Source organism: Penaeus chinensis, chromosome 20 (genome assembly GCF_019202785.1).
Source record: "Penaeus chinensis breed Huanghai No. 1 chromosome 20, ASM1920278v2, whole genome shotgun sequence".
Taxonomy (NCBI): Eukaryota; Metazoa; Arthropoda; class Malacostraca; order Decapoda; family Penaeidae; genus Penaeus; species Penaeus chinensis.
This window is the reverse complement of record NC_061838.1, coordinates 23,153,096-23,175,595: the sequence shown is the minus strand read 5'-3', so window position 1 is coordinate 23,175,595 and position 22,500 is coordinate 23,153,096. Positions and strand designations below refer to the sequence as shown.

Sequence of the window (22,500 nt, the reverse complement as noted above, 5' to 3'; positions counted from 1 at the left end):
AGATTTGCAAAGTCTAGCTTCGTCCGGGACGTTCATATATATGGTCCGATATATATGTATATATATATATATATATATATATATATATATATCTGTGCAAATGTATAAGTACTTATATAGACACACATACACATACAGAAGGCCCGAGCGAAGTTAACGTTCGCGGGAATCGTTTTATCGCCAACCCATTATATCCTGTACACAGCCAGTCTGCTACTACCTACACCTTACAGCAACTATATTCCCTCTGCAGACGATATCACACAGATAATCTTGTACACCTCTAACTCGCAACACATAAAACGAACAACAGAAAGAGCTATACAGAACATTAACCCAACCACCACTGATTTATGTTCTATTTCTTGTGAATTTTGTTACATACAGATGGCTCCACATGTGCTCAGCCGAAAAGGAGTCTATCAGTAGGCCCTAGTGACCGATCCTGATTTCCCCATTCCCTGAATTGGCGGGAAGATGTGTTTTTCTTTTTAATACAATTGATATCGATACTCTTATTATAGTTATTGGTGTTATGAATATTCAATTGTTATAAAAATCTTGGTAACATTTAAGACACTGGAATAATACAAAAGACCCTTTTCAAAAGTCAAGGAAAAGGGTAAACAGGTGAGATAGGTAGGACTAATAACTGACTCCTTGGTGGTTAAGCACTTGTGGGGTCATCTGTTTGTAAAAACAAATAAATGTATATTACTGTGGGTATGGCATGTATTCTTGCCATCCGTGCCGATTAGGTTAACACATTGAGCACTATTGGAAAATACAGACAAACATCAACAATTTCACACACAAGCACAGAGCACGCAAACCGTACAACTCCTCACAACTAACAACTCCAACATCCCATACACAAAAAGGAAATATTCTTGGATTTCACTCCACAAAAACAATGTTAGGCTTGGTTAGGTTATTTCAGGTAGATTTAATACTAGTTTTGATCGTTGAAACTGCAAATTAGTATGGCAACATTCTGCCCCAGTATTCATCATTAATCCTGTGAAACCTTATGATGAATTAAATTTATTTCTATTCATATAAATGCCATCATTATTGATATATTCATTCATATATACTGAAACGTAGGGCGGATAATGTGGATAGGATGGATGAATATACTGTTCCTTTTCTAAATTTAAATCAGAAGAATCTCTATAAAATACATTGACACTTGCAGTACACAAATATAATCGAACTATTATGGTTATTTCCTCTTCATAATAAGGTACACAACTATATAAGAATTTGTGGTCTCGATCATCAAACACACCCGCAACTTCTCCCGTGAGCACTACTGTCTCGCACTGGTCACTAGCACCTGATCTTTCCGTAGGCCTTAATGTAGCCGCACTATCACCATTCCGTCAACACATCCACAGCTCTACTTCCCTGACACTACACTGTAACCACAAGCTTTCTGTGTGTTCCGTCCTCTTGGTCTGCTTACTCTCGTCCCAGGAGCGTCTGCTGGATCCTTTGCTCTACATTTACCAGGTTACTGCTGTGGCGGGAGTGTCAGCAGGACTCTAGCACTGCTCAAGCAGTGTAGCCGGTGTTATCAACATCGGCATGGCGTAGCTTTTAGCATTAGCATCACGTGTATAACCTCTGTAGCCACTGCCATTAGCATCGGCATGGCGTAGCTGCTGGCCTCAGCATCACGCGTATATCATCCCCTCTAAGACTTGATTGACGGTTTCCTCATGGGTTGCGATAAGGATAATGCCATAGCCGTGTTCCTCCGTTTGTATATATGTGCTGAATTAGGCATTGTCCCTACTGTTGACGTATATATGGAAGGAAGGGTGTCTCACGAAAGGAGGGCCATCACAGGTTTATAGAGCAGTTTGAGAGTGAATACTGGATCGACAATATGTACGTAAGGACCGATCTGAGGACTACTGTTAAAGGCCTTGACTGTTCCCGATATGCGTATGTATCATACACATTTATGTATAGATATAGATTATTGTCCGTGTATGTTGTTGTTTACCTTAAGCAGTAGGGTATAATGATATTCTTAGCAAACAGTAAAATGTATTCTTTCTATAGTTGTAATATTATAAGTACTGATAAAATCTCGTTAGTGAATCTAAGTCGAATTGTAACAGTAACTATGATTATTTTTGTATTATCATTGTATTGATTTATAATTGATATTGTATTGATTATGTATTGATTACAGGTTTGGCCGCATTCCAATAAATCGTGGAGCGAGTTCGACGCAGTGGTATCAGTCACCTTGAGTTAACACAACTAATCTGAGCGCATGAATTGGCGCTTACAAGCAGGCACATCAACAAGGACTTTCCTTGGTGACCACGTCATCCCCTTCTTCCTCGAGAGTAAGAAAACAATTATATCAGCTTATTATGAATGCGTTTTGACAGGACTGCCAAAAAATAAGAAAAAACGCCTTGGAAAGATGCATTAACGTGTTCTCTTCCACCACGACAATGCACCCGCTCACGGCGCTCGGCAGACCAGAACTGCTACGTGAATTTCGATGGGAAATCGTACGGCATCCATCATACTGCCCCGATCCTACTTAATTCCTGCTAAAATTCTGCACAGAACATACAGCATTGAACCACTCAACACGCATAAACAGACGATCTAAAACACCGACTACGCGAACTAGAAGACAGACAGTACATCATTGACAAACATAGAAACACGCACAAACTATACCTGGTGACCCAGAACATAACACAGAAAACATAACACCTCCACCCAGTTACGCACACGCATAACACTGAGCTGTAACCATCCCTTCAATCACATGCTCATGTTTAAGGCTATTTGAAAAAAATAAGAATGAAAAATCCATGCCGCACATTAATTCCATCAATGGCAAACAAAGCGACCTTCAGCTACTGTGCCCGCTCCATGCCCGCCTAGTGGGCGTGGAATTAGCACTGACGAATTATAAACGGAGATATTTCAAGGACGGAACATCTTACAAACTTGGCACGGACTTTGACTCGATTGCCTGTGATTATTGGAATGCTGTCGTGCAATTGCATAAGGCAGACACGCGAGTCAGAAGACGAGCAAGATGGAAATGGTCTACGTAAAAATTCTTATGTTCTTTTTGTCATATTCTATAGCTAGTTTACATGGGACCGTCCCTGAGAAAATGCCGATTTTCACTTTTTTGTTGAAAAATAGAAAATGGTCTTACAGGTTTAAATGAAATTTGGTAGGATGAAAGAGTACTTTATTACGCATCTGTATACTTAATTTTATTTTATTTGATCAAAGGGATTTGAAGGCGCAAGGTAAAATCACTTAATTTTCGATATTAATTATGCTGAGAAAACCTTTAGGTCATGTAAACAAAACAACGTATTTCAATTTGGGAATTCATTAATTCGTTTCAAAATTATCGCATGTTACATAACTGCAAACAAAGAGAGAAAAAAGGGTTTAAAATTCGTAAAAAAAAAAAAAAAATCTTGAATTTAAAAAAACGATACGTAATTCTATGCGCATACTGACGTTCTGTTTAGGGGATAAAGCATTTTGAGATCGGACAAAAACTGTTGCACAGCATCACAAAATACAATATAATATAGCGCTAAAGTCTTCCTGCGCCGTAACTATGCGGTCCATGTGTCCATCAAATCATGTCCACGCACTTCCAAATTCGTTTTTCTGCTGTCAGGAGTCCTCATAATATCCTCCACCTCAGTTGTCCCATTTTCTTTTTACCCCCCCCCCCCCCTGACCGAAAATAGGAGGTAGGGAAGATAAGGGGGTAAATATAAGTATGCTCTTACGTAATCACCCATAAGCAAACAAGGTGTACAACGGGAGGAAGGGGGAGTAAGAAGAAAGCTGATACTAAAACATGGATACTAAACTCATGGTTCCTGGTCCAAGTCCAACTGAGATGAGGAAAAATCCTAAACTCAGATGAAATATCCCTTCGGAGAGTATCATGGGCTACTTACCCACTCCTTGTCGCCAAGGAAGGCAAACAAGGCACACTGGCACACGCGCGCACACTCATACACTCGCGCGCACTCATACACTCGCGCGCACAGTCATGCACTCGTGCGCACACTCATACACTCTGGCGCACACTCATTCACTCGCGCGCACGATACTTTTACCCTCCTGTGATCCATTTCAATACGTAATGTCAAAATACAACTTGACGTTGGTGCGCCACTAAGGCATAAGTGGCGCACCAGGTGAAATTCGCTGATCAGCGAAATAGTTGTCCGGGGTTAGGCCCTCGTTTGACCACCTAATTTTTCTTCGCGGGAGTTCATATTCACGTGGGTAATTCTACAGTAGTATACGAATCTGAAACAGGGCATAACTCATTTTCGACCCCCCCCCCGACCCAACCCCCCCCAAACCCAGGGATGGTCCCTTTAAGCTTGTTTCTGTTATTTTTCGTTCACGTTTACTGTTTAACAACCTTATTTTCTTTTGTTTATCCATTTATGTTTAGTTTTTTTTTTTCATTACTACAGTTTCCTGTTTTAATTGCTTAATTTTGTATCACCCTGATTTATCAACATTTGTTTTATTCGTAATTACTGTTTAACCTATGCTCTCCTTTCGTCCTTTCCCACCTTGAAAAGAATTAGTTGTCACAACATTCAATTCCCCAGCAGATGAGAAACTCGAACACTTGTTTCGGTTCCACAAATAATACCTTTGCCTCATCATCTTCAATAATTTATATATATCCTAGTACATTTTTCCTTCATCATTCATTTTGCACATGTTATTTCTATGTTTTTCTTACATCTTTACATTACTAAACAATAAAATAATAGATACATAAAGTATTTTCAAAGGAGAAACAATTAAAAGAAAAAAATCTAGTTCACTTGTTTCCAACCGCAGACAAATTATAAAATACAAAATAATAAAAATAAGATAAGATAAAAAGTTCTCACTCATTCTTGTTTCAAATAAAGTAAAATAAAAAACGATAATAAAAATAAAATCAAATAAACATGTTCTCGTTCTTGATTTAAATGACATAAAAGTAATAAAAAAAAATTGTTCGCCTGTTTTTGCCAGAACGAAATAGAAAAAAATATATAATAGTATAAAAATTAAGTCATAAAAACTGATCTTATCTTATATTCTTGATAGAGTTCATTTATTTCATTGTTACATGCTAACAAAAGCAAAGACATGCAAGAGGCGTCGCCCCCCTACTGTTAATCAACTACTTCTTTCACTTTCAACACTTTACCTTCTCCCCACCTCCCCTTTTATTCACGTCTTTCCTTTTTTATTCTGTTTATTTAGTTTCTAGCCTTCGCTAATCTCACTGAACCAAACTGATCCTTTGTAACAGTCGGAGTATACATCAATGATTTCAGACGTAAATACCGTAGTGTGTATACATGGACGGACGGAGTGGGAACGGGCGAAACACAAGCAGAATTATCATATAATTTAACATTATCAATAAACACATTTTTTTTTTTTTATTGTTGTCAGTATTACTATTATAACTTCATGTTATAATTTTTATTACTGATGTTTTTTGTTCTTGTCATGATCATTATCGTCATGATTATCATTATTACCTTTTTCTTTTGTTATTATTATTGCTATTATTATTCTTAATCCAACTATTGTTAATGTTATTGTTATTGTCATTATCATTACTATAACTATTATCATTATCATCGTTATTAATATTATTTGTATCATTATTATTATTGCTGCTGTTGTTCTTGTTATTGCAGTTGTTTTGATCGTCATGAATTGTTTGGAAAATTTTCAAGATGATAATTTTGAAAATGTCGCCAATTAATCGGGAAAAGTTTTAAAATATTAAAAAGTATATTATTCGTCCTAAATCTCTCTTAAAATAATAAATCTTTGTATACCCACCACTGCCCGAGGAAGCCAATTAATTTGATTGAGTGTATGTAGCATGACTTTGCGATTTTAATAAGGCTCGTGGGGAAGATTCATTTTATTCCTCTGTTAAGTGTGTGCATCAAAGGGACGTAGGTCATCGAAACATAACTTCTAGTTTTATCTAATTCCTCTTATTCTACAGTCATATAAAAATGAATATGTGGCATATTGCATTGAGTTCTTTAATATTTAGCAAAATAAATATAAGAAGACTAAGGAATATTCTCTTTTACTTAGTTAAATTCTGAAGCTAACTCTACCCGTCCATCCGACCCTTATCTTACTGATTATAAATAAATAATCAAATTATGATAATATTAATAAAACCCATTTACAGCTTTCCATTTTCTGCAAGCTAGTTCTATATAATTTCGTTATCTCTTTTTTGTTTTTTTTAATTGCAAAACAAGATTATCAAAGAAGAATCTAAGGGGATTTAAATGACCATGGTGACGAAAAAAATATTTTACAGAAAAAGATTTAACTCGTTTTTGAGTTTAATATACTAAATCGAAGTAGTGTTAGCTATGTTATCTTGCAATTAACAAAAGCAGTGATGCCTTGCCCTAGACATTGTCCTTTCCTCGATGGACAAGGTGTTTATATTAACGTACAGACCCGGCGGAAATTTCAATGTACTGAACTGAACTGTAGCGAGTGATTCCGTATAAGTGTATGTGTGTGTGTGTGTGTGTGTGAGGGGCGGTGCGTGAGTGCGTGCGTGCGTGCGTGTGCGAGCGCAAACTTGCAAAGTTAAGTGCTCTCTGGAAAAAAAAAATGTTGAAATGTTCGAAATTAAAGTAGCAGTGCCTCTTCGATTCACAGCATAAATGCGCTTTATGAATATTACAGTATATGTGCATTCTAACCTTACAACCTGACAGTTTACACATACTTCACTTTGGACTAGCAGTAGGGAAAAGGACCAATGTGATCAATATATTATGCCTTTCTTTAGGATCTTACAGCATTTTTTTCTTTTTCGTGCCTAGAATATTTCTGCAAAGGCTGTGATATGGAGGTATTATGTATACTGAATTGGTTGGTAGCCTCCCGGCGTGCATAACCCCTACAACGGAGGTGTTAAACGAATGCCAAATGCATATAAATGCATTTATCTGTTTCAAATTAAGGAAATACTGCGATCGGGCGGGATGCCCCCAGGTTAGGAGGATTTTTAGTTCATACAGCGATGGTTGTGGCTTCCGAAGAGTGTCTCCAAGCTTGTTGACTGGAAAAATAGGGGCAGTCTCAATGGGGTGAGGTCACTTCATAAACATTTACAACCTATTTACTTATAATTGTAAAATATATCGGCAGTGTGACGAAAAGGACATTTTTTGTCACAGTAGAAGTTTCTATTGGCCTGATGAGATAAAAAATATAACTCAACCAATGATTTATATAGTACTCTATATTTTTGTCATATGATACTTATGAAAAGGCATAGATATTTTTAAGTGTTCATCTATACATCTCTTGACTTAGCATAGCATAACCGCTGGGAGCTAAAAGTTGACCTAAGTAACGGTCACACTAGTCTTCTCTGTCTGGAAATCCTCCGACAGCCACGTAGAATGTCAGCTACAGAGTGGGATTAGTCACATTAAGCAGAGTCTCTCCCTGGAAAGTCTACAATTAACTTGTGGATGAACTTCGCAGCGAAGATACTCGTGGATTCTATGAATATCATTGCACATACTGTAGACTGAAAAAAAGAAATCAAGGACATTACACTTAGAAAAGCTAAGCCGCCCATTTTACTTATCATACAACCAAGCCAGCTACCGTGATACCCCATATTTGAACTTAAATCGAAATTCCGACAATATTCTTACCATATACCGTTATTAATCAGTAATGAACGAGATACGCAATTATGGGACTGATAAAAGTTGGGAGGAAGCAAATAATATAACTAAAATTCAGTGAAATATTAATTTTTGTCGAACATGACACAACCTTGCCTGCGTAAAGCAAAGTTTCTTGTTGTGTTCATCCTTTTTGTCTGCTATCATAATTGCGGATGGTATTCCTCATTCCTCATTCAAAAGAACATCATTGTTAGTTATAGTATAATATACTTATTTCTACAGTAAAATTGCATCTAACACGACATGATAATAACCGTTTAGACAGTCAAGTAATAAGCTTCCTAATAATTAGACTATAATTTTGTTTTGGTATAATTATCCCTCTCTAGCTATGTGCCGTTCTCGTTAGGGATTTTGATCTCAGATCCCTTCACAGCTAGGAAAGCATCCTGCTCTATAAAGGGATCCCTGGACGAAATTGACCAGTGAGACCGCCCTTTTAAATGTCTAGTCTAGTATGCAGGCTTTTAAATTGAATATTTATAGATTTACTGCTACATATTTAACAGGATATTCAGATGACCCTGCCGACAGTAAAGGAAAACTTGAGATGACCACTCGTATAACAGTTACATTGTATTATGGTAACATTTCTATCATATTACACCACGTAATATTATCAAAGGTTTCCCATCATATATGTTATCATCACATTAATATTACTATGCTTATTGCTTTTGTTACGGGATGTAACTGCTCTTACTTTAATGTTTCATGTTATGCTTGTGTTAACTACCACAGTAGTTATTACCATTAAGACCGCTGCCTGAGGTGATTAATCAAATAATGATAATGATTACTATAATGATTATTACTCATTATTATCATCATTACCATTGTTATTGCCATTGTCATTATCATTATCAGTATTATTACTATTATCATTAATATTATCATTACTATCATAATTATAATTATACTAATAATTACTATTATTATTACTACATATACTACTGTTACTATTATTGATATCATTCTCATTATAGTCATTATATTAATGATGTGTTAGCCGCAGCATTATCAGCATTATTATCATTGTTATCATTATCATTATCATTTTAGTACTATTATTTTATTATCATCATTATCACCATCACCATTATAATAATTGCAATTGTTAATGTTATTAGCATCACCATCATATTGATAATGGTGATGCCGCCGCCGCCGCCGCCGCCGCCGCCACCACCACCACCACCATTATTGCAAACGTTGCTGACACTATTGTTATCATGGTTATTACTATTAGTTATTAATATTATTATCATCATCATCGTAATCATTAATATTAACATGTTTATTACGATGCGTTTAATTAAATTATTTGTCACCATCATCAATGTAACTTCTGTATAACTACCACCATTAGTATTATTTATCGAAATGTGCATCTTCTGATTTCTTTTATCATATGCTTTTTATAATTCTTTGCATTTTCACTTGTATCATAATTATTTAGACTATCATCCCTACTACCATCATTATATCTAACAATTATAATGATCATCATAGCTAAGATTATCAATAGTTATCACACTTCAAGTAGCAGCAATAATAACAACCTGAGAAGAATAGGTGGTGTGAAGCCCTGTGTAAATAACGGGATTCCTTGTTCAAAGGTTATCAGATTTAGTGTGGATACATGTCTTCAGGTGAAGCAAATTAAGGTCTGAAAGGATAATTGGATTTCAAAAGCAACAGCAGTGACCCCACAATATCTAAATACTACAAGTCATTTTACTATTGCTGGGGGTTTGTACCAGAAAATTGTGTAACAAGCACGTCTTAATATAAAGTAAACGGAGTCGACGAAAACGTGCATGTGACATGACATTTAAATTAGAGTATAATTCTAACTAGTCACGAGGCGGAACTTTCATCACACATTCCTTTTGTTCCAAGGTTAACGTCTACAAGAACTTCATCTTTATTTAGAATTTTTAGCATTTGCTGATACAGAAGAGGCATGAAAAGATATTCTCGATTGGTAGATAAATGCTTGCATTATTTACTTAGCTGGCATAATGTTTACATACACTGGACTGTCCTCGAGTTTAGTAACATCCGAACGAAGTTGTCATTTTCTCAAATATATTCTTACGAAATGTTGACTTCTATTTTAGGACTGTAATCTTAACAGTTCATATTTCTCGTGACATCAAACTGCAGGCCATATACGGTCTGGACTAGACAAAAAATGTGGTTTCTTCATACTGCATTTACAGGATGAGTAGGGGGGGGAGGGGGGTGTCGTGAGGATGTTTTTAAATGACCTGCTTTTCAGTTCGTTTGTTCAGATAATCATGTTTAAGCTGGGTTTCGATGAATGCCGCTGAAAATAGAATTTGGTCTTCCAAATTTTTCATTATTCTGAGAACATAACCGTTCTAGGAAAAAAAGTTTCTTTTTTTTTTACCAAAAATAACTTAATCATTTTACTTTTAATAAATAAGACCCATTCGCAAAAGGTTAAAAATGTGTATGCATATCATATAGAATAATTTTATTGATAAAAAGATCTATATCTTTACAATGACTAATATTTAAACCTCTTATAATGTGCATGACTAAATAAAATTTAAGACAAGTTGTTGGCAGGACAAATAAAATAGTCTGATAAATCAACAAAATAATATAAACTTAAAAAAAAATAATAAATAAAATAACTGCTAACAACCTGTCAACATAAATATCACATTAACCAGCTGCAATAGCTTGATATTCGAGACTGAATGCAGACAGTCTCCTTAATTATCATCCCTTCCATAACAACATGTGGAACCATTTATTTGGCATCTCTTAACAATCAATGGAAGTTGAATGATATTGCAAGTAACTTTACAAGTTACGAGATCTGGCACACCATTGTATGTAACCTCCCCACTTTACCAGGAGAATTTTCTGGTATGCAAGTGTGGGTGGTATTCTTTCTTGGTGTGCAGGCTGCAACATGGCAGGTACTATGCAGCGCCGTCCTTTCAAACAGGCTCAGATTTCGTGGGCGGTCAAAAGGACCTCCCAAGGTATAATGTTGTACTCTGAGTAGCCAATTCCAAAAAGCCAAGACGACTGTACAATTCAAGAGTAAGTTTTTCTCCAACACTGACACTACAATGTCCACTAAATACACCTGAAAAAGAAAAAAATAATAAAGTTACATAAACAGCAAGTAACTAGCCTTCATATAACTCATAAATCAAAAGGTTTTATATAACAACTGGTCAATCAGTAAGTTACAGGAAAAGAACTAGTAAATCAATAGTTCAAGTACTGCAAATCAGTATAAAACTTTTCAAGTTACACAAATGATCTTACCCTTGGATCTTAGTGATGCTAACATACACGTCAACAACCTCTTGGTTATAGACTCATCCGCAATAGTTGGAAGGGAGGAAATATTCAGAACAGCTGGATGCGAAGCTGCGAGGGCTTCAGGTGGGGCTTGTGGTTCAGATGCTAATGTTACCAGCAATTCTTCACAAGGTGTTAGCATGACACCTTCTTCTCGTGTTACCTGTAACATGTAAAAATACTTATTATTTTGTACTGAATAGACAAGAAGTACTTTCCTCACTAAATAATTTAAAGCTACTGCCTAAAAGGTAAAAATCACCTGAAAGACTAAATTCCTCTTCTAACTCCTTAACATGTATGTAGCCATAAGGCAGTCAGGCAAAACCAAATTATTCACAAAACAAAAAAGTAACTGAAGTCTCCAGATTTGAAGATTTATTGCTTTTCTTGTATATACTAGTAAAGCAGTAAGTCTTCAAATTCGTAAACTGTTAAACTTTGTTAAACATTAGCCACATTGTATAAATGCACGACGTGGCTAATGTAAACTGACAGGAAAAAGGGAGTCAAACTCCTTGTGACATCTTTTAGAGTCTTTCTTTATATGCAGTCTAGGAAATAACATTAATACTGCATGAAATGACCAAGGAATTATGAGGTGTTTTCCCCCTATGTTTTTTCTTCACTTTTATTTCCAGATAAAAAAAATATTGGTTTTAGGGCCAAGAGAATGTTCCTATGGTTACTGTGCAAGGAGCATAATCTTTTGTATCAGGATTGTTTAATGAAAATTCAATTCAATGCTAACTTTAGTAGCTTTTTCTTTATTTATTTTCCCCTTGAGACCAATTAATTTTCTTCAAATGTGAAAATAATTACTATCAAATTAAAAACTATAAAGGATACAATACTAACCTTAGGATACTTCTCTCGTATTTGTGCGAGGTGCGAAGAGTTTCGGGCAGTTTGTGCTACACTGTTGCCAGCTGCTGAGGCATACGCAACAATATCTCCCCATTCATCTTCTACCACCATAACTACAACCTCTTCTAAGGACTCCAGGAAGCTGCCAACCGCCCTGTGGTGAAAATTTAAATTACTGCAATATCCATTACACATGATATAAATCTATACATAAAAATAAAGTGACAGAAGTGGCAGGGGAAGGAAAAGGGATCCGGGAGATGGGCTTTTGTTGAGGATGGAGTGCATACATGCAACGGAATACTTTCAGAATCTTGTATCAGTTAAAATGGCAACAAAATTTCAGCAAAAGGTATAAAAGCACTTACAAGTCACCAGGTAAATCAGTGTGAGCTGCATAGAGTGTAGTGCCATCTCTTCCATCATCTGACGTCCGCAGAATTAATCTGTACAGCTTAGCACGATCCTCAGGCAGGTATGGCCGGATAACGTATGCATGATTTAATGGTACTTCTGGGGTTTTGTACACAAAGAGGTCGTTGCTTGCATCTACAGGTATGAGCCGCTGTGGGCACAACACAAGAGAGTATGAATGTTATGCTGACACACTTAAATGTGGGAGGACAAGATGGAGATACACCAATACAGCACAAGTAGAGTAGAACCACCATTACAAACTATTTTATAAACCCTCCTTTTCCCCTCTACTGTGAAAGTGTACTTTCACAATATGAATTTGAATAAGTATCATTTACCCAATGACATTGTTATGAGTTGGTGTGTCTCCGCTGGTCCCCTAGGTGTATCATAAATGAATACCTGAGTACCACATTTTCACAAAGGGAACATTTATTTCGCAAAAATTATGTTACGCTGCACGAACCATGTTGCACTACACGGTATAAAAAATTTAAACGCTGATGCGCATTGGATGGTGAGCTCCCATCTCGAAAATTCTTCGTGTTTCCTCTTGCACCTGCAAAAGCGATCTACTTTGGAGATCATGGCATTAACAAGAAAAGTGGTACTCAGGTCGCAAAGCAGCGCTGCGCTCATGGGTGAAGCAAGCAGAATCCCTGATTGCATCAGATCTCACAAGTAGTAACTCCCTAATTCTTAATTTGATTACCCACCTCAACAATATGTTGAATTTGTTGGAAATATTTAAGAGATATCAATGCAGTCCATCAGGGTTTCTGTGCATGCCTATCCCAAGGTATGTTGGATACATACTTGCAGTTCGGCGGTCAGTCCTCCCCTGAAGACCCACGGCTCCTGGTCGCCAGACATAAATGCTTCACGCCATCCCTTACTGAACCCTGCAGTGACGATGCAAATGGTAACCACTTACTACACGCAACTCAGCGGTTAGGGTTAATCACGCTTATATATGATCAACATGAGCAGTCAACAATGACCTGCTCTTACTCTTACAACCTTTAATACTTGAAAGTAATGTTAATTGCAAACTATGACATCTGGAGAGAGAGGCTCTTCCAAACTGCAACATTAATATACATTAAAGACTGATATTTCACGAGCAGCTCCAGACACTTTGTAGGGGGCCTAACTTCAGCCACATAACTAACTGTAGCAGCTGCTGCTGCTATGGAGGGAGGGAAAGGGTGTGTCTCTCTGAAAGTAAAAAAGTCCGCAAATGCGCACCCTAGCTAAATTGCCTAGCGCCACCGCATGATGCGCACAAGAGTATAATGAGAATACTGAGCATGTCTCTTCTTCCCTGTCTCCTAAACCAAGGGCAAAAGCCAAATTCATAAAAAAATACTGAGACAGATTCAAAATAAGATCACTCACACCCCCTCAACCAAACTGACTTGCTATGAAAGCTTGTTTGAAAAACAAGTCAGTCCCTGAGATTGGGGCTGGCAATGCAGAACAATTTTACACAGGAGACAGAGGACAAGAGAAATGCTCTACCATCTGGAAGAAAAGCAATTTTAATATCCTTATTCAGAGACCCCTCAGATGTTCCTTGACATACAGTACAGCCTTGACTCATGAGCTCACGGGTCTTGAATTAAAGGATTTGGACAACAAGTTCCATATCCATATGCTTGTACTCATAGTCGAAGAATATCTGAGACAGGGATAAAGAATCAAGTTTACCATACCTGTTTGCTGTTCTCCATAATGCAACGCAACACCCTTAGCGCGGGTTTGCTAGCGCACGCATCGCTTGCCCTAAAGCGCAACGCAAGCGCATGTGGCTGACCCTAGCTAGATACAGTAATTGACCTCAGTCCGTATCATTACACATATGTGCATATATATATGTGTATATATACTACCCATGTGCTGAGTTACGTACAGGTATAGTTGCCATGAACGTAGTTGCTGACCAGTGATGAAACCTGGCCCAAAGCTGTAAGGGAGAAAGAAAGAAGAGTTGCTGATTAATGGAGTGGGTTTTCTGAGAAAGTAGGTCAATAGCTTGGCTATTCACTGCCCCTTTACTTTCCTGACAAACTGTATTTAAACCACAACCAGCAACCTCTCTAATCAGCAGCCATTGTAAATCTTTTTACTGAAAACACTGGAGAAAAAAACAACTAAACCCCGTGAATATTTAGGTAACACTCTTGACAATTCCAAAATCAATATTACAATGGCACAATCATAGAATAGCCTCTGGTCTTTCATTCTGCTTTGGAAGTGGTTTATAAAGGAAGCAGAAGGAAAGGAGCACTCACAAGGAAAAGTAAATACTATTTAAGTGAGTGGATTCCATGGCAGCCAGTATCATTCCTCACACAGCAACACACTACTATGACAATCTACAACTTTAAACTCCCACTTCCCTTCACCAAATTTGTAGTAACTACAATGCAGTCCAAGGGCAATACTTTGAAGTGTGGTCGAATTACAAAATATAATTCAGAAAACAAAATCAAAGATAAGAACAAAAAAAAAATTATAATAATAATAAAATAACAAAATATGAAAGTAGAACCCTTGCTTGCCATCAAATGTGCTGCTGCAAGGAAAGTGGAAGCATTCAAAGCTCATCATGTTCTTGTAAGAAAGTATCAAACTCAAAAGAAAAAAGGATGAGCCTTGAAGCTAGTGTATCTACAGCACTGTAACTCCAACCACACCACAAACAGTGCTCTACTGGCTGGTGTTATAGAGCTTTTAAGTCCCTCAGGGTGCACTAAGTTGCTCCCAGTACCTAGCCACTTGACGTAGGAGTTCAGGAGAGAGATGACTCCATGCATGTCCCACACATATGGGTAGATGTCGTATAGTAGAGATCTGTTTTTCACTTTGTTCAACCTGTTTGACATTTTCTTGACATTCTTTGCAGTTTCATCAAATTTTGTTGATCGATCAAACCATTCTTGGACCTTCAAGGACAGAGAAGATAATTATTAACAAATTTACACAATTGTAAAACAAACATATTCAAAATAAATTTTTTAGCAAGATATAAAAAAATGTTTACCTCTGGCTTTGGAGTTTCCTCATCATTCTTCTTGTGGTCAATTACAAGATGGGAATTCATCTTCAACCAGTTGAATTCATTAAGAATATTAAGACCTTGTTTACCATGCTCAAATGGAAGGTAGAATAGATCAGCCAACAACTGTAAATCATCCACAGTCAACTCATCTTCTACATTATCCAGCATAGTATCTAACGGCAGCGTAAGGGATTTTTTGATAGTAGTAGTAGTCTCATCCTCTGGGGTTTCTGGATCAATCACAGGAGTAGTGCTATCTTCAGTGTCACTCTCCGCTTTGGGAGTTTCACCATTTTCAACCAGCATGATGTCTTCATTGTGTGGGGGTGAAGTTGCCGGTGATGGATTGCAATCCATAGGCTCCACACCTGATGTTGTGGAGGTGTCTTGCGAGACTGTAGAAGCTGTGTCAGCCTCCTCAGGCACTGTGTCTACAACTATTTTGTTTTCCGAGACTAGAGAATTCATTACAGGGTTCATGGCAGGGTTGAAGGAAGCATCTTGAACTGCTTCTGCTAACAGATTAATGTTAGGTTGTGGCCCAGTTGTAGCAGTTGTGGTGGAAGTAATAGACATGCATGTGTTGACTGAGGGCAAAATAGGCACTGGGGTAGGGATCTGAGGCTGTTGTATGGTTCCAAATGCAGAAATAGGACGGTTAAACTCTACAAGCCACTCCATAAGAGCCATCCTCAAAGCTCTTCGAGGATGATATGTAGCTGGGGAGAGGCCAGTGGGGCAATCGTCACTGGAATCATCACCCTCAGTTTCTAATCTGATGTCTGCACTAACTGCATCATCTAAAAAGAAAAAGAAAAAAGACCTCATTATTTACCCCCCTGGGACAATGTTGATGAACTTATCTTTTGTAAATCTCTAGTACAAGAAGTGTGTAACATTACCAAGTTTTTTTGTTTTTTTTTCAGAAATAACCTCCATGAGAAGGTAACTTTCCGTACAATGATCACTGCACCAGAAAGTTTGATTAAATTCTTAATCTCTTGCATAGCATCCTTAGAATGGTGGACTACTCACTTCAATCTCAAAAAAATAGTTCAAAAAAGTATCAGTGTAAATCCTACTTTCACCTAGCCCATATTACCAAAAGTGATACTGATATTATCATGAAATATCTCTATTTTGAGAAAGATTAATATTAGAAGTCAACTACAGAAAACAAGATATACTTACTATTGTCACAGCTAGTTAAGGTTGATGACTTTGACCATTGGGATAGAGTATTGATGGCAATGAAGTTTGGTCCATATTCACAGTTAGGGTTTGTTACAACACCCCTTAGGAGGGGAATAAGGTCTGGAGAGCGACCACAATAAGGTCCCAAAAAGAGTCGTGCTTGATCGTAATCATTTGCATGAAGGTTGTCCCAGATGACAGGGGGTCTCCTCATTACTTCAGTCACTTCTCTAATATGCTCCACAGTCAAAACCTGAGAAATGGTACTTTGTAAGATATAAAAATAGACAAGTTATTGAAGTCCATGTACTGTAAAAACTAAAGACAAAGTAAACATAAGAGCTATGTCCACACTCACCTTACTAATAACCTTTGGTCCTGTCCACATGATGTCTATTTCTGGGGCCAACTTCTGACCAATTGTATTCAGGTACTCTGATGTTTGCACACTGGGCACAGCTCTAGTTGAACAGTACTGTGTTGGACAAAACATAAACTTTGGCTGATTAAGATGAGTGAACACTTCATTGGTAACTGACACTTGGGCATGAGCAAAAGACTGAAACACTTCTTTGTCTGCACCGCTCATTTCTGGGTCAATATCATCAAAGAGAATTGCAAATGCATTACAACCAAGTTGCTGCACTTGTTCCAGTTTCCTCTTTAAAGCTGACACTTCTTTCTGACTTGAGTAGGTAATGTCAAGGCCAGGGGAAATGGCATAATAAAAGGTAATATTATGTTGCCGGGCTTCAGTAATGAGGGCTGTAAGGTGCTCAGCTTCTTCCACTGTGTACAGCTCACGCCAGTAAGCCCGATGCTTGTAGTCATCTTTAGGGGCATAGAGATAGCAGTTCATGCCCCACTTCTGTTGCCTGGAAATTGAAGAACAAGTACATTATAAATTGCAATCATATTTTTCCATTTAGTTTCTAAAAATTAAATAACTCATTTGGAACTACAACTTAAGTAAATGCCTGTTACACAGTAATGTGCTAAAGCCATCAAAAAGAAAATAAACAAATTTATTTGTATCTCATATTAAAAATTCTACATTTAACTTTTTTAAAGTAATCATGTTTGAATGAAACCTTAGCATATACACTTTCAGTAAGTTCAAAGTAACACACTTACTTTGCAAAAAGATCTTTTCGCTGTTCTGGAGTCCATGGACGGCCATAAAACCCTGCAAAGTAAAACCAACTATAAAGAAGCTGACATATAAGAATAATGTTTGACAGTGCTGACAAAATCTTCAAGATTGCTACCAAATCATTTGAACTGGCAATGGGTAACACTATTTGTCATGTTATAATGAATATTACTTGGCATGGCATGACCACACCACACAAATATATCATGTCCCAATCACCATGATGAGGTTTTATACATCAAACCTCAGGCCAGCCAATCAACCAGGCACGGAGCAGCATCCACTAATGTAAACCCATTCTAACCAGTTTTACCATGAATTCAATGCTATGATTGGGATAAACATTATTTTTAGTGCTTATTAGACTAATTAACATTTCAGAACAAGGGCAGAAGTGACTTTGGAATCAAAACTGTAAATGAATGTTCATGTTCAGGATTAATAATGCTAATATTAGCATCTACAATTTTTATTTTATTAGGTATTATCTTAAGTGCATACAATTCTACCTGTGAATACTTTTCTGTGATTTGTCCCTCACACCAGATTTTCAAAACTGACATTAGTTATTGCTATCAATCAGAAAGGTCTATGGCATTAACCACTTACAGCCTGGCTCTACCCGTCATGAAAATCATACTTATCATGACAGGTATAGCTATTGGCAGCACCACACACTAGAGCAAGTCAAGCAGGAAGTTCTGCAATATGTAGTGGACTCCCAGGCCAAAAGACTAGATAGTTGCCAGAAGTCACCAGAATGAGTGACACCCAGAGATTTCTGGTCAGTATAGGGTTAATATATAAATGTGCATAATTTTTCCAAAATCGGTAAGGCATTCAGTTCAACCAAAATTACATTCTTTTGCAATCTTCTAATTCAGGTTTCAGTTACATATCCTTTTAAATTCAGTATAATAAAGAAGAAAAAGAAAGAAAGAAAAGAAGTAAAGAAAGAAAAAGAAAAGAAAGAAAAGTAAAGAAAGAAAAAGAAAAGAAAGAAAAGAAGAAAAAGAAGAAAAGAAGAAAAAGAAGAAAAAGAAGAAAAAGAAAAAAAAGAAAAAGAAAGAAAAGAAGGAAAGAAAGAAAAGAAGGAAAGAAAGAAAAGAAGGAAAGAAAGAAAAGAAGGAAAGAAAGAAAAGAAGGAAAGAAAGAAAAGAAGGGAAGAAAGAAAAGAAGGAAAGAAAGAAAAGAAGGGAAGAAAGAAAAGAAGGGAAGAAAGAAAAGAAGGGAAGAAAGAAAAGAAGGGAAGAAAGAAAAGAAGGGAAGAAAGAAAAGAAGGGAAGAAAGAAAAGAAGGGAAGAAAGGAACGAAAGAAAAGAAGGAAAGAAAGAAAAGAAGGAAAGAAAGAAAAGAAGGAAAGAAAGAAAAGAAGGAAAGAAAGAAAAGAAGGAAAGAAAGAAAAGAAGGAAAGAAAGAAAAGAAGGAAAGAAAGAAAAGAAGGAAAGAAAGAAAAGGAAAGAAAGAAAAGAAGGAAAGAAAGAAAAGAAGGAAAGAAAGAAAAGAAGGAAAGAAAGAAAAGAAGGAAAGAAAGAAAAGAAGGAAAGAAAAGTTTGAAGCCCTATTTTTTATAATAAGGAGGAGGCCTGGGGATAGAGTTCCCAATATGGAAATCCAGCAATAGGATGGTGGTCACAGGGATATACCCACGCCCCAGGTTTGGAAGGTTTATTTAGTTCATATGGCAATGATTGTGGATTCCAAGCAGTTGCTGGAGTTATATGGGTGTGGTCACATCAAAAACAACTACTTATACTTTCACTTATATCACTATCGATGGAAAACAAGATATTCATACTCATTACATTGTGGGTAATTGAAACAAGGAATAGAAATTTGATGCCTATGTAAAACAAGTACATTACCAATTCACGCAGTTATCCACCCTTGCAATTAGTCCTTTATGTTCCAATTATTCAAGGTGTAATGTACATGAATGTGGTTTTCAATTACAAACACCTGGTTTTGGAAATAAGCAAAAGTATTGGTAACTGTCTATGAAGCGACCACACCCCTATGAAGCAAAGACCAATTACTCCACATAAGGGAATCCACAATCCTTCTCCTTTGAATAAAAATCCTTCCAAACTTCATTGCTGTATTTACCTATCAGGGGCACCCAGTCACACTTAAACCATTATTAACATGCAGCATCCACTATGGTGCCATGGCAGTGTAGCGCCAATGCCATGGGTGGCATCCCTACATATGCAGCTCATATAACCATTTGGCCAAGCATTTGTTGTGACCTACTTTCTGATGTTACTCTTTACCAGCACACATAACTATGTATCAATGAGAGCAGATTCTCCCACCCTAGTTTTATCTAACCATAGGGTAGTTATTATGTAAATGTATACCACAGAGTATTACTTACACATCTTTCTGATCAGATTATGAAGGAAATGCCATAGATGTAATGTGTCTTAAATCTGTATTATGTCCATTAAAGTTTGACCTTGTCCCACATGGCTGTGTAAAACAGACTGTAGTGCATTACAGAGCAGCAGCACACTTTCCAGAGCATAGTCCCAAAGCCTGGGCATTTTGCAAACCCAAAATCCAAGCCTAACCTTTCAACTTCTTATTTATCCCATAGACAGGGAGCAATCCCCTTGTACTCCATACTTAGTGCCAACTTACAGAAAATGGACATTAGGAACTGGCTGTGTGAAGGTGTTGTGGACGTACTCCCCGAGTACCTGACAAATGCCATGCCGAGACTGAGTCAATGTTGACCGAGTGGGGGGAGGGGGGGGGAGTCCCCAGCCAGGGATATAGAGAGCCATCAAGTGGGTCTGGAGCAAAGCCTATGTGTTAGGCAAGTTTATGGTTCTTATGGCAATTTCCAGGATTGCCCCCAAGTATGTTGGCAGGAGCAATAGGCCAGGCCACACCTACAGCCATCATAACAAGCCAACTTATCATACTTGGTACAGCTCTAGGCTTCGTGGGAATGGAAAGCTCCACTACATGTAGTAGACTCCCAGGCTAAGCGGTATTATGGTTGCCAGAAGTCACAAGAGTCAGTGAAAGAGATTTCTATTTTGTTTAAAGAGTGACCACACCCTCTCAAAAGAAGTCACACTTCCTCTAGCCAAAAAACTTTAGAGTATTCCAGGAGTAAACATTGCCATACAAACTTATCAACCCTATGTGCTTTACCCTCAGGCCCCACCCAATTACCTTGGCACTTGATCTTCCCATGCCATTTATATCAATCTATTTTTTGAATTTTGAGATTTTTTGCAGAATCTGAGTATCTATATTTTTTTTTTTTCTAGTACAGCAAATGTCATCTGGAAAACCCTTTGTGTAGATATGTACCAAGGAACTTTTCACGAATCCCGAGATTTAACAGACATCCGAAAATTCACTGGTGGTAAAGCTCTTCTGAAAAGTGAAAACCCTTAATTATTCTGAAAACGAACTAAACGCCTTTAAAATTGCAATATATCCATTTTCAACAAGAATTTCCGATACCAGACAATCCCGAAACCGAAAATAACCCGGAGACAACCCCATCTTCCAGACGGAGTCGAAAAAATTGAAAATCGATGGAGCGATATCTGCTGCTCTCATCTTCCGAAGACCATTTCCACGATCATATTCAAGAAATCGGGACAAAACATGCACAAAACACGTGAAAACCAATAGACGGGGGTAATGCCGAACAAGTTCCTGCAAAAGAGACAAGCCCGAGGAGAAAAGACGGGAAATAGAGCGCTGGCGGTCGGGGCGGGGAAGGAGACAGGTAATGGCGGCCGTCGAGGTCACTGCGCGTCAGGCCTCAGCTGTTCCTTCAGACGACATTTTTCCCCCTTCTCCTTCTCCTTCCCCTGTCCGCACCTCCAGCTACACACGCCTTCGAAAACAGGGAAACGGGTCTCACCTTCGACGACTCCGCAGACGAAGTTTTTTCTGAGGTTGTTGAGATTGTTCATGTTGTCGACGACGACGTTGCTGTTGGAGTCCGCCATTGCGCTCCCGCCTCGCGCCCCCGGGCTGATTACGCGGAGAAATACCTTCACCAAGGTACGGAGTAACTCATTTGCCGCTAAAAACCTCGACTGGATATTGACAAAGGTGCAGCGGCCGATAACATGACAGAGGTATATGAGTTTAAGGAGCGGGGAACGAATTGTTTTAAATAACCTTAACAATTTAACGTGAGAGACAGGAGATCTTGGTTCCACTTTCGGCGGTGTCTCGGCGAGGAATGGCTCGGGTTGTGACGACACACTCTCCCACCGCTCCCATTGGTCCGGCGAGGGGTCACGTGGTATATATCGACCAATCAATACATCAAGGGGAAAGCGCTGATTGGCTTAGGGATTTCTTAGGCGGGAGTCTGACCAATCCACAAATATTTAACATCAGACGTTAGGTTTCCTAACTGCGTTTCTTCGAGTTCTCTGATTGGCTATCGATGGCTGTCGCAGCTAAGATATTGTAGATTTTTAAAGATAATGTAGAAAATATATAAATATTACGTTTATATATATGCTAAACATGGTATTGTGATAAAATTGATTCAGACAAATTAATGATTAACTGTACTAAAGAATGAAAATACATTAACTGCGCATTCGAAAGGCATACACATTAACGATTTTAAAGTGCAACATTTTTTCCACCAAAATATACCCAAATAT

The 22,500-nt window shown here is 37.7% G+C and overlaps 1 protein-coding gene across 2 annotated transcripts; it reads right to left on the bottom strand.

Annotated features, from left to right (window-relative positions):
* Window positions 1-10,287: 10,287 nt before the first annotated feature.
* Window positions 10,288-22,075, bottom strand: LOC125035764 (protein O-GlcNAcase-like). 2 transcript variants are annotated; one of them, XM_047627971.1, is made up of 12 exons: window positions 21,738-22,075; window positions 17,827-17,878; window positions 17,051-17,567; window positions 16,690-16,945; window positions 15,481-16,298; window positions 15,208-15,382; window positions 14,347-14,400; window positions 13,251-13,336; window positions 12,386-12,582; window positions 12,009-12,171; window positions 11,115-11,313; window positions 10,288-10,929 (listed from the first exon to the last, which is right to left on the bottom strand). In XM_047627971.1, the coding sequence occupies exons 1-12, from the start codon at window positions 21,823-21,825 to the stop codon at window positions 10,805-10,807; spliced, it is 2,730 nt and encodes a 909-aa protein (XP_047483927.1). In that variant the 5' UTR covers window positions 21,826-22,075; the 3' UTR covers window positions 10,288-10,804. The 2 variants fall into 2 exon arrangements, with proteins under 2 accessions (XP_047483927.1, XP_047483928.1); XM_047627972.1 differs by lacking the exon at window positions 14,347-14,400.
* Window positions 22,076-22,500: the final 425 nt, after the last annotated feature.